The sequence below is a fragment of the Cucurbita moschata genome, unplaced genomic scaffold (assembly GCF_002738365.1).
Source record: "Cucurbita moschata cultivar Rifu unplaced genomic scaffold, Cmos_1.0 Cmo_Scf00010, whole genome shotgun sequence".
Lineage (NCBI taxonomy): Eukaryota > Viridiplantae > Streptophyta > Magnoliopsida > Cucurbitales > Cucurbitaceae > Cucurbita > Cucurbita moschata.
The window spans coordinates 1,311,599-1,324,026 of record NW_019268526.1 but is presented as its reverse complement, the minus strand read 5'-3'; the positions used below and the strand labels follow the sequence as shown (position 1 = coordinate 1,324,026).

At 33.2% G+C, this 12,428-nt stretch overlaps 2 protein-coding genes across 2 annotated transcripts; both read left to right on the top strand.

Annotated features, from left to right (window-relative positions):
* The first annotated feature begins 1,745 nt into the window (after positions 1–1,745).
* LOC111448100 (CCG-binding protein 1) lies at positions 1,746–2,944 on the top strand. Its single transcript, XM_023087513.1, has 3 exons — positions 1,746–2,045; positions 2,143–2,216; positions 2,389–2,944. The coding sequence occupies exons 1-3, from the start codon at positions 1,817–1,819 to the stop codon at positions 2,701–2,703; spliced, it is 618 nt and encodes a 205-aa protein (XP_022943281.1). The 5' UTR covers positions 1,746–1,816; the 3' UTR covers positions 2,704–2,944.
* A 7,060-nt stretch (positions 2,945–10,004) lies between these two features.
* On the top strand, positions 10,005–12,103 carry LOC111448878 (transcription factor HHO6-like). The gene is made up of 5 exons (XM_023088657.1): positions 10,005–10,426; positions 10,597–10,781; positions 10,893–11,196; positions 11,410–11,486; positions 11,616–12,103. Exons 1-5 carry the CDS (start codon positions 10,213–10,215, stop codon positions 11,901–11,903), a joined length of 1,068 nt encoding a protein of 355 aa, XP_022944425.1. The 5' UTR covers positions 10,005–10,212; the 3' UTR covers positions 11,904–12,103.
* The last annotated feature ends 325 nt before the right edge of the window (positions 12,104–12,428 follow it).

Genomic DNA, 12,428 nt, shown 5'->3' with positions numbered 1-12,428 from the left:
GGATGATAGGTTGAGAGACATGTCGCCTATTAGTCTACTATACAACGCACAACCCTTTCATTCAAGTTGCTAGAGAGTCTAGTAAACAAGTCATGTAGAGTCTAGTAAACAAGTCGTATTTGACTGAGAGCATGTCTGACATGTGAGCTTGAAGACTATAAATAAGCATACATAGAGAAAATTGGAAGAGACTAGTCAAAATACCCTAAACCAGAACTGGAATAGGCAATTCGAGCTTATGAAATAAACTTATGGTTGAATCGAGATCCTCATTGGACAGTTAATTGGATATGTGTAACTTGTTAATGAACCACTATAATTAATCTTTGCTTATTCGTCTTCTCTTTCCTCACATAACTCTTAATATTTCACAAAGATCTTTCCTCACACAACTCTTAATATTTCACAGAGATCCTCAGAAATGAACAGTTAATTGGATAATTTAAATTAATGAAACGTGTAACTTGTTAATGAACCACTATAATCTTTGCTTATTCGTCTCCTCTTTCCTCACACAACTCTTAATATTTTACAGTTCCACTCCTTCAACAAGATTATTGGATAATTTAGATATAAAAGTCTTCTTTTTTTACTAAAGTTGTTAGATCAAATCTTAAGAGTTTCCTAATAATTACTCTCTACAAATAATGTAGCACCACGACCCATCAGGCATCCATCTCCACACCCCATCTAAGGTACTAACCAAGTCATAGAGAACCTACCAATAAATAAATTGAACTTCTTGGAGATTTTCATCCTTCACATTGAGGTCTATCGAAGCATAGACCAAATCTCTTCTAACTAGATAAAGAAAGTTCGATAATGTCAAATTTATGCATCTTCTAGATTGTCCGATCCCTAAGTTGCTCGAAACACGAAGCAAAAAGTTCGGCGTCGGTGCCTCCTCCTTGGCCTCTCTTTCTCCAACACTCTGTTCTCCCTGCCAACACCATTTTTAGAGTGTTGTTTTTGAAAGTACATGGCCTTCGACTCTTTAATTATCTAGGCTCCCTTTTTGCCCTACGCTATGCTCCCCAACTCAAGTTTACCATATTTTACGCCTACAACGTTTGCGTCATATGATCGTAGTCAGTGGTATCACCCCTATCATTTGGTTGTGTAAGCGGGGCATTACATTCGATTAGGCTGTTAAATAGCAAGCAAACGGCTTACATGTTCCATTATATTGAGACGTGAGATATATGTGGTGATGATCACTCTAAGGTATGCACAGGAGCCCTTGGTATGCATTTTCGGCTGCATGGGGCAAGAAATGTCTAAGCTCCACCAATACAACACAAGTTACATTAAATTTAAAAATTTATTCTTTTAAAAATATTTATAATGTTATAAATAGTATTTAATGTTTCAATTAAACCATGAGATAATCAATAGAAAATAACAAAGTGTCCAAATTGGAGAATTGAAATATTAAAGATAAAAGGAATTGGAATATTTCAACAATTTTAATTAAAGATAAAAGGCAAGAAAAATAAATAAATAAATATCGCCCACAGTATACCATGTCCGCAGCAGATTCTGGCCCCACAGCTTACGCTTTCTTATCCAAAAAGGAAAAAGTCCAACGCACCCTTCCAATCCCCGTCCACGTCACCCACGTGTACCCAATCACATCACGCCAATCCAACGCTCCAGAACACGTCGACAGAATTATCTGACGTCACGGCCCCTTGATATTTTCTCTCTATATAAAACACAAAATCTAACCATTAATAAATAAATAATCAAATTCCATCCTTATCTATTTTTTGTTCATCTTCTTCCTCACAATTGCTCTCGATTTCTGCAACAAGCGATGGAATCATCCCTTCTCCGTTCTGCTTCATCTCCTTTACTTCTCGAATCCACGGATCTTCTTCGCCGGATCGGATCCGTTTCCTCTCCGAGATTTCCTTCTACCGTTGTTCGTTGTTCTTCCAGAAGCCATGCTTCTATTCCGAAGCTCGAGCCGTTTAGTCGCACGAAGCTTGATCGCGCCATCAAAGATCCGCCTCTGGTTGAGAAGTCCGAGAACGAGCTTGCAGGTTTGCTATTGATTTCAGAGGAAGTTGTTTTGACATGGAATCATTTTTGTGTTTCTGATCCTTTGCGATTTCTTGTTTTCTGTTTGGTCTGGTTTAGATTACTGCTCGACATTGGATGGAGACGATTCATATAGCTGTTGGAAAGCGTATTTCGAGCTCAAAGATCTTGAAGTGAGTTTCTAGGGATTCTCGATTGATTTTCGTTCCAGATTTTCTGTTATTTCGCGTTTGATTTCCCGTTTCCCCCAAATCCGATGAATTCTAGACCTAATTTTAAACGAGAGAGGAAACATGCGAATTAATTAATCAACGAACTAATTAATCGCTGTGTGTGTGTTTTCAGAAAGAGTCGCCTAAACAAGAAGTGGAGAAACTGATTCTTCAAGCAGGAGGCGTGAAATCGCTGATCGGACTCTTACACGGCATCGCGGGCATACACAAGAGGAAGGAAAGCGAAAACGAGGCGAAGAAGCCATTGAACCGCGTGGAAAGAAGAGTGAGAGATTGTCCAATACCAGATGGATTGCCGAAATCCGCAGAGGAAATTGAAGAAGAAGAAGGAGCGAGAATGCCGGATTCACCATTTACGAGATTGCTGAGGAGCAAAGGTACATTCCCTGCCTGGTACACCCCTGCACCCGATCACGAAACAGATTGAACAAAAATACATGATCTGTTCTATGAAAATCAGTAATGGTTTTGGCAGATCGAATAGCGTAGTAAAAATTTGTTATATAAAATTAGTGATTAGGAGACATCCTTCAGTATATGTGATTTGATGTGTGTTCTGTTTGATTGTATATTTTACCTAGAAATGTCTGCTGAAGAATATGATTGAACAGAATGTTTGAATCTCATTCCTGAACATTTCTTCAATAAATACCTAAATTTTGCTAATACATATAGGATAAATTAATAAAATTACTTCTACATTTTGTAATTTTTTAAATTATATTTTCGATCAATTGAGTGACCATTTTATGAAATAATTGTGTGATAAAATAGTTTGTTTTTTCTTTTTCTATATACTATATATTTTTCTAACAAATTACATTTATATCTAACCTATTTCAAAATTAGAGCATGCTAAACTTATATTTTCATAGCATGCTAAGCTCATATTTTCTTCATCGACCGTGTTGGAAATAAAAAATACTAAATATGCAACACCCCCTCATAGACAACGAAATATTTAAAACTAGAAACATTTTCAAAATATTTCTATAAACCTCCAAGAAAACATGTTTTATTTAAAACATTAACTACATAAACCGATCCATGGATTCTCAAAAATCATCTCTAGTCGGTCTTGCCCTAGACTTGTATCATCTAAATCTGGAAAGTAAAGTTATAATAATTTTGATGAATAATTAAATTACCAAGTAGCTAACTTATCTTTCACGAAAGTTTTATTTGACTCTTAGTTCCTCTTACCAAGGTTACTCTGACTCTCTCTCTATGCTTATCTAGAATTTTCGGACTTATGTAAGACTCGCTCTTGGTCAAATACGGTCCGTCTACTAATTTCTTTGGCGGCCTGTTCATCTCATATACCAACGGTCGGAAGTACTCATTTTCTCTGACCAAGCACTGAGTGCTTGGCCAGGAACTCCGCAGGAATTAGTAGAGTACAATACTCGTATAAATAGGCCATGGCCCAACCATCTATAAACATATCTTAGAGTCATAACCTTTTTTTTTAACATATTTAGGATACTCACATTTGATGCATGATTTCGTAAGTTTATAATGTTCGACACAGAACATTTTAGTAATCATTTATAACATGTTTTCATCACAAGCAAACAATCACAATATAGAAATAAATATTAAATATCATGAAAGTTCATATTAACATATTAAGCTGTTAATTATGTAGACAAGATACTCACATGTTGTAAGACAAGTTAAGAACTCGTTTAAAGAATGATATGCTACTTAGTTGGTTTCGAATCCTTTTTTTCCCTTGGATGTACATTTAATAGGGTATTTCAACCCAATTATTCCTATTAGACCTATATTCACAATTTTCAAGATAAGTATAGACCAATCTTAATAGGACAGGTCAAAAGGAGTCAAACGGGACAAACCGGGAGCCAAAACAATGACGCACACGCCCTCACGTGCCCCCACTCTCTCTGTCAGCAGAATTCACGCACCAACTGATCATCCAATCGCACGCCTAATCGCGAATACTCACACGCCCTTTCTTCTTCCTTGCGATTTCCTTCGTATAAACATAGAAACAAATCGAGTCAACCTAACCAACTTCACCCCTCTTAATAGAAACATACATTTAGATTTAACCAAAATGAACTATAAATTTGGTAAAGGGCCCAAAACCCTCCAAAAACTTTGATATTTGGCCCACTGTTCTTGATATCGGAACGGTTCATCGAGAGCTAAGATCTAAACCCGGTAAAGTTAGCTTTCAAACTCGAACATAGGTCAATAGATAAACTATCGTTAACTATCTTAAAAACGTCGACATAGTTTAATGGTTACTAGCAAAACGTAACTTTGTTAGTAATGTTTAACGAGCATGCTCTCTTTATCATTTATTCATTTATGTAGTTCAATAATTATAGGGTGGAGATGAACATAAATCTAGTTTACGTGAATAATTTAAAAACGACACCTACCCTTTTGAAAGCTTAAGGATATTTGAAAGTTAAAGGTATTTTTGAAACCCTTTTCAAAGCACAATGATATTTCGAAATAAAATGTTAACGGTTTTCATCCAAAACTAATAATAAGAATATTTTCTGAAACCTCTTTTTGAAAGTTTAAGGACATTATCAATTTTTTTTTAAAAAAAAAAAATTAAAGATATTTCGAGACAAGATACAAAGTTTAAGCATATTTTTATTAATTTAACTAAGTAAAAATCTTTCATATAATTCTTCTATATAAATTTGAAATACTATCTCTGTCTCGTAATAATTATTTCATACAAATTCAAAATATAAGTTTTAAAATTTTATTTATATAATTAATGAAATAAAATTGTCAACAATGTCTCAAAATACAATTACAAAAATATATCAAAGAAAGCAACGAGGAACATTGAACCATGGGAGACGAGGGCGACTTTGCCTATAGGTTGGACCATCCCACAAGCCGAAGTCCTTCCATAGCAAGAGATAGACAAGGCATCATTCTCGTTATCGTCGTACGAAACCAAGAAAGGGAAGAAAGCTAGCGTAGGAGGAAAGACAAGGCTCATGGACTACGACTCCACGAAAGAGTTACCTTTGTATACAAAGGGAATGGGGGCGCCATACTAGAGGTGCAACGACTTTCAAGCTTGATAAATAAGCCTTTCGTAAAAAAAAAAAAAAGGTGAGTTAGGGACTCACGTTACTTGGCTTAGTATCATAACTCAACTCACAATGTGACTGTGCTTTGAGAAAGTCCCTCAGCTGCATACATCACTGCACTTCCACTTGACACCTATCGTGATGATAAACGACTCATCTCGCCGTGACCTTCTCTTGAATTCTCAAAACTTCTGTCACTCTATCTCTACAGGGGTAGAGAACCCATCACTATCTCGACTATGCTCCCGAAGGCTCTGGAGAAGTCGGAATAGGAGAGCACTCATCTTGGGTGGGTTTACTACTTAGATGCTCGATGACTAATTTATATGGGGGAGAATGTCACACACATACTATGAAGAGAGTAGGTTATGACCCTCACGTCGAGACGAGTAAAGCAGCGCTCATTCGGCCACACGATGATCAATATAAAAAAAAAAAAAAATTGTCATGATGAGACGTTTGAATTTTTTTTTATTTGCTAACCATTTTGTTTTGAAAATTGACAGAAACTAACGTGTTTCTTTAAGAAAAATAAAGACGATAACAAAATTGTAAGAAAACAAACATACATTTGAGAGACAAAAAACTAAAAATAAAATTGCAATGAAATGTCGTTCAAATAATTGTTAAATGAAGTTTGTTATTCAATTCGATGTAGCTCCGACCCTAACGTATTTATTATTGTCCCATCAATCTTGAGGTCTTCCTCAAGGTGGTCCACTTTCTTCCTACCTATTAGGTTTGCGTGTTCGAGACCTATCTCTTCCCATAAATGAGAGACTACGATTAGGTAATTGTCTGACGCAATATAAATTTTATAGGTAGGTGAGAGACAACTTAGCGAATTGAAACATCTTAATAGTCAGATAAAAAAATGAAGAAGCAATTCTCGTAGTAGAATTGAGTAAAACGAGAACATACTAAATCGTGAAAACAAAAGAAGCAATTCTCATAGTACCAACTACCGAACTGAGAATAGACCGAACCATAAAAACAAAAAATGTGATTCTCGTAGTAGTAGCACCTAGTGAACTGAGAATATACCGAACAGCGAAAAGAAAATAAGTAGAGGTATTCATGAGTTGAATTGGATTGAGTTAGTTCGAGCTGTTTTTGTTAGTTTATTCAAATTTTTTTAAAAACAATTATTTTTGAAACAAAATATTTCCATCCATCACTAACCCAAAAAAATATTTTTGAAAATTTTAAAAGTTATTTTTGAAATAATGACGTATAATTTTGTTAATTTAACCAAAACTAATAAACCACTAGTTTCGAAAAGACTTAAAAAGTTAGATGAGGAAACATTTAAGTACGAGAATGACATTTTAGGCTATATTGAAGGCTTGTCGAACAAAATTTATGAGAGATTGGTCCACTTCGACGTGGTCCAAAGTGCATATTATATTCTTTGCGTGTTCATGTCATGTTTCTGTCACGAACTAAATGGCAATGGAAAATAACTAAATTATAACTATAAAGATTGGATTGAGTTAGATTTTTTCTGAGTTCGGGTCGGTTTGTGAGTTGACATTTTTTATTTAGATCTGACCATTCTGAAAATAGGGTTATTATTAAATCTTATCCTACTTTTAAAATTATTATTACCCGTAAAAGATATCATTATTGAATTAATTTATGCACATAAACAACTCAAAATGATAGAATAAATGATATTTAGAATTTAAATTAAATACATTACTAATTAGTTATTGATAATATTTTTAATCAACTTAAAATAAATTTTTATTTATATTAAAGACAATATTTTATAAAAATTATTTTCTAGACATTTTAATTCATTTTTACTGTTTGAATTTTAAAAAAAAACTCAAGATAATAATAATAATAATTAATAAAAAAAATTTATTGGAAAATTTTCTTTTTTTTCTTTCTAGTTTTAATTAAACTCAAACTAATAATAATTATTATAAACTCAAAAAAAAAAAACCTATTTATATATTTTATTTATTGAAATAGTGAGGAGAATGCATACATGAACAAAGCATAAACTTTATATATTTAAAAAAAATAAAAAATAGAAGGCTACCTAACAAAATCAGGAAAGAGTAGGATAAGAGTCGGGTTGGAACTCAGGTGTGCAGAGGACGAGATGAGAGGCATCGACATGAATGGTGAATAGAACGACCTCGCAATCCTTATTATAAACTTCGCTGCCATTTTCAACAACTTCAAACATATTCCCGCCTTCTGAACCACCGACATACTCCTTCTCCTTTTTCTTCTGCTTGTCGTCTCTCTTCTTTGCTCCTCTATTTATTTTGAAATTTTGGACGACATTTGTCATTTCCCTTATCCCGAAGAGAAGGGGTGTGAGATTAATACGCAATAAATATAAATAATATATATATATATATATATATATATATATAGATATTTGTCTCGAATTTCATATTTATTATGTTTTTGTAATAGCAGTTCATGAGCGGATAGTTTTGGCCTGTTACTTGTTGTCGTCAATCTCACGATTTTAAAACTAGTCTAGTTAGGGAGAGGTCTCACATTTTTATTTTAGTTAATAAATTAAATCAGTCGATTTGAAAATTTAAAATTTCATTTATTATTATATAAAACTTGCAATAGTCTTCTCAGACTTTTATTAAACAATAATTACTCCTAATTTAACCTATTGAACAAATTATAAATGAGATATTTAAATAAATTTAAAAGTTTTAAATTATAAATGAGATATTTTTAAAAAATTAGGAATTAAAATAAATTTACGTGTCACAAAATGACAAAATTTATTTAAATGGGTTTGTCAATAATACAATACAATATTTATTATTATTAGTTGACGTCTCAGCCAGGAAAAAGCATGGTTTTGGATATTTTTGGAAGATTTTTTTATTACACCATATTTGTATTTTTCGGTTTACGAAGATTATTCGTTTATTTATTAATGCAATATATACACATGAATAATGTTAATGTGATATGAAAAGAGTAATAAATGGAAATATACTTATGGTAAGAAGTCAAATATCTAGATATTTGCCTTATAATAAAATATCAAATATGACATATATAGTAAATTATAATTTATTACTAAATATCCTTTAACATACATGATTATTTTAACTTAGAGTTTAAATTCTTATAAATTTATGAGTATTTATGTATATATCTTAGTGTAAGATATCTGTGTGACTTCGATTTACTAAAAAATATTTGTGTGGCTCGGTTTACTAAAGATTATTTATCTTTTAATGCAAGATATATACATGATTTTATTTGATAAAAACTCATCTAACTAGATAAATATGTCGAGATTATTTTAAGCTAGAGTTTAAACTCTACCAAATTACGAGCATGCACGTGCGTTGAATTACAGATTTTCTAAATTCATTTAAAGAGTTATTTTGATATTTTTATTTTTATTTTTTATTTTTTATTGTCATTTTCAAAGGTATAAATGTAGATTAAATAGTCATTTTCATCGGATATTTGTTTTAAATTATTCTCTAATTTTGATTTATTGTTGTGCAATTATTATGAATTTTTTTTAAATAATTACACCATAATTTTTACAGGGGTATTTTGGTCATTTGATAAATTCTAATTAAAATTTGAATACATAGAAAATGTTATCCAAATTTCAATAAATAGAGTATTTTCAACTATTTTATTATATTATTTAATTTTAATTAAATGTTGTCAATATAAAATTTAGTAAATAGGCAATTCAATTATTTTCTAATTTTTTTGTGTCATAATAAATTAAATATATATTTAAAAAATTATTAATGATAATTAGTTTTTAATAGTTCATTTAAATTAGAATTAAACTAAACCCCATATAAAAAATCACATTTTTTAAAGGTTGCAAACATTTATTTAATTAATTAAGGTTAAAAAAAATAAATATATAAAAATGGATAGGTATTAATAGTTCGTGTTAAATTATGATATGCAAACATTTTTTGGGCAAGTTGTAAGTTCACTCCATTTGATCTAAATTATAAGTCGGTGAAAACTAATGATGAAGGTTATCTAGAACACTCGAGAATTGTTAGAAATAGGAAGATCGACGAGATACACTACTAATTCGATCTTGCTTGTCGAGTGATTCGAGTCTCAAACAAATGTTTTTGCCTTGAGATATTTGATGATCCAGTGCTACATGTGTTACAAGTGACTTAATCTAAACACGCATCCAAGACTTCATATGTTCTTAGCGATACGGTCTGAAAATTGAGAAATGAAATAAAATTATAGAGTTTAAATTGTTAGATGAACACGACTCTCCACAATGGTGTCATATTCTAGAGCTAATACGTGCAACAAACCCCGACTTATGGAAGGGTCGATGTGGGCTCTGCCCGTTGCTCTGATACCATGTTAGATGAACACGACTCTCCACAGATATTGTCCACTTTTGAATATAAGCTCTGATGATTTTACTTTGGGTTTTACTAAAAGGTTTCAGACCAATAGAGATAATATTATTTGATTTTAAACCGATGATCATTCTCTAAATTAGTGGATGTGAGACTTTCATCGGACATAAATAATAAAATAAAATAATTTAATTGTTAAACAAAATTTTAAATAGAAAGAAAAAAAAAAAGAATCAAAATTATCTAATGATTTAAAAAGGAGTGAAGAAGAAATGAAATAAAATACGTTGAAGTGAATCTCTCCATATCAGATCCTTTTTTTTCTTTCTCCTCCCAAATTCTTCGATCTCTCACTGTGTAGTATATTAACGTAACCACCTCCATCCTGTTTTAATTTTCTTGTTTTTTTCAATTTTTCTCTCAGCTTTTGATCCATAAATTCAAACGAAGAAGATCTGGGTTCTCTTGAGAACACGAAGATCAACAATGGTTTTGCTTCAATCTGAACTCAGTTTGGATTTTAGACCTACGTTTGTGCCCAAAACGCTCACCGATTTCTTCAAAGAGGTTTCCATGATCGGAAATGTGCACGACAGGGTTTCGAAGCTCAACGATTTCGTCAAAAGTTTGGAGGATGAAATGAGGAAGATCGATGCCTTCAAACGGGAGCTTCCTCTCTGTATGATTCTCTTGAAAGACGGTGAGTTCTTCTTTTGAAATTATAGGTTTCAATTCCTAATGAGATGAATTTGAAATTATACCTAAACAGAGGTTTATTTCTTAGATTTGGGATTTTGTGGAATTTCTTTGAATCAATTGAAATTCCAACGTGTAAATCGATTCTTAGGGCTGTTGATGTTTGTGTTTCAGCCATTTTAGCTGTGAAGGAGGAGTCATTGCTATGTGTAGTTCCCAAACCCCAACCGGTTTTGGAAGAGTTCATACCTATGAAGAAAGAATGCTATGAAGAAGAACAAGAAGATCAGAAAAATTGGATGAGTTCTGTTCAGCTTTGGAAGTCCGATCGGAAACGAGATTCCAAATTCGAAACTAAGGTATAAGAATTTCTCCTATAATTGTCGAACTTGATCTTGTTATTGATCTTGTTATCTGCTTGATAATCAGTTTAGAATTTGGTGTACTCTTTCTTGTTTGGATGATCACAGAGAAATGAAAAAGTAGGCCTAGTGACTTGTAGAAATAAGAATGGAGAGAGGATCCATGTACCATTTAAGGAATTTCCTATTCATGCGCTTTCTCTTTGCACTCCGGGAATCAAAAATCCGATAGAGGAATCCGCTTCGAGTGGTACTCGAGTTGTTTCATCTTCCACTCTGAGTTCTCTTGTGAATTTAAGAACCGGAATGCAGCAGCAGAAACAGCAGTCGTCTCGTAAACAGCGGAGATGCTGGTCACAAGAGTTGCATCGATGTTTCGTTAGCGCATTGCAGCAACTCGGGGGATCTCATGGTAAGATATGAAGTTTATGTTTAACCACCAATATGTCTAAATGATTGTTGTCTTCAAAATCATGAACAACTATAGACCTTAATCAACATGGTTAAGTAAAATGCTACTATATGTGATACCAAGAACGACGATGTCGGTCGTTGGTATCAATTTTCCGACTCAAAGTGATGGAGATTCTCGGGTTTGATTTGAAACTTTTGTTATCTTTTCCAGTGGCGACACCGAAGCAGATTAGAGAACTAATGCAGGTAGATGGTCTCACCAATGATGAAGTGAAGAGCCATCTGCAGGCAAGCTCCAAGGCTTACTTTTAATGTCTTTTCTCTTTGATTCTGTGATGAACTATTAAACATATTGTTTTCGTAACGTTTCGTGTCACATACGTCAATGAAACTAACGACATCTTTTGCTGAATCCAGAAATACCGACTCCACACAAGAAAACATCCAGTATCTGCAGTCACCCCTGCAAACCGATCCGTAGTTGTTCTTGGAGGATTATTGGTGCCTCGAGTTCAGTACGGTGATTCGTCAATGGCGTGTAGTTCTCAAGCTGGCTCACCACAAGGTCCTCTTCAGTTAGCAGGGACAGGGGAGACGTCGACCACAGGGGAGAACAGCACGGAGGACGACGACGAGGATGATGCAAAATCCGAGAGCTACTGCTGGAAGAGCCGAATTCAAAATCCGGGGATCGAAGATGCGTAAGGTGTTTTCTTCCCACCATGATTTTGAAAATAAGAAGATATACATTGGAGGTATATATATCCTTTGAGTAGATTACACTTCTGTTTATTACTCATAAAAATGGTACAAAATATTTGTAGGAAAGCCATGTTTATGTGTGAAGAAACCAAACCAAAAACTGGTGATTTTTTATATATACCATCAGTTTGTTTGCCCTGAAACTTTCCTGAGGCTCATAAATTTTCTTTCGAAGTTCATGTGAATAGTTCGGAATTTTTGTTTCAAAACTCCGATATTATTTCAAAAGTTGATTGTTTTGTCGGGAAAAACCTGTTATTGTGAGGTTTTCATTTTATTTTCGTTTCCTCGTTTTCATTCATTTGTTTAATATATATATATATATATGAAATAAAAGTGTTATCGTGAGTAAAGACCTATCTGGGATGAAAGCATGTAAAAGGGGTTTGGAACGGACATCCAACTATGGACAACACATCCTGGACAAGAAAGACCGAGATATTTGTCATGCGATCATTGACAACATGC

What these genes read in the sequence shown, in the direction of transcription:
- LOC111448100 (XM_023087513.1), top strand. Translation starts at nt 1,817, where the DNA reads ATGGAATCATCCCTTCTCCGTTCTGCTTCATCTCCTTTACTTCTCGAA. An exon ending in GTCCGAGAACGAGCTTGCAG is followed by an intron (nt 2,046 to 2,142) that starts GTTTGCTATTGA and finishes GGTCTGGTTTAG; the next exon opens with ATTACTGCTCGACATTGGAT. An exon ending in TCGAGCTCAAAGATCTTGAA is followed by an intron (nt 2,217 to 2,388) that starts GTGAGTTTCTAG and finishes GTGTGTTTTCAG; the next exon opens with AAAGAGTCGCCTAAACAAGA.
- LOC111448878 (XM_023088657.1), top strand. Translation starts at nt 10,213, where the DNA reads ATGGTTTTGCTTCAATCTGAACTCAGTTTGGATTTTAGACCTACGTTT. An exon ending in TATGATTCTCTTGAAAGACG is followed by an intron (nt 10,427 to 10,596) that starts GTGAGTTCTTCT and finishes TTTGTGTTTCAG; the next exon opens with CCATTTTAGCTGTGAAGGAG. An exon ending in GCAACTCGGGGGATCTCATG is followed by an intron (nt 11,197 to 11,409) that starts GTAAGATATGAA and finishes TATCTTTTCCAG; the next exon opens with TGGCGACACCGAAGCAGATT.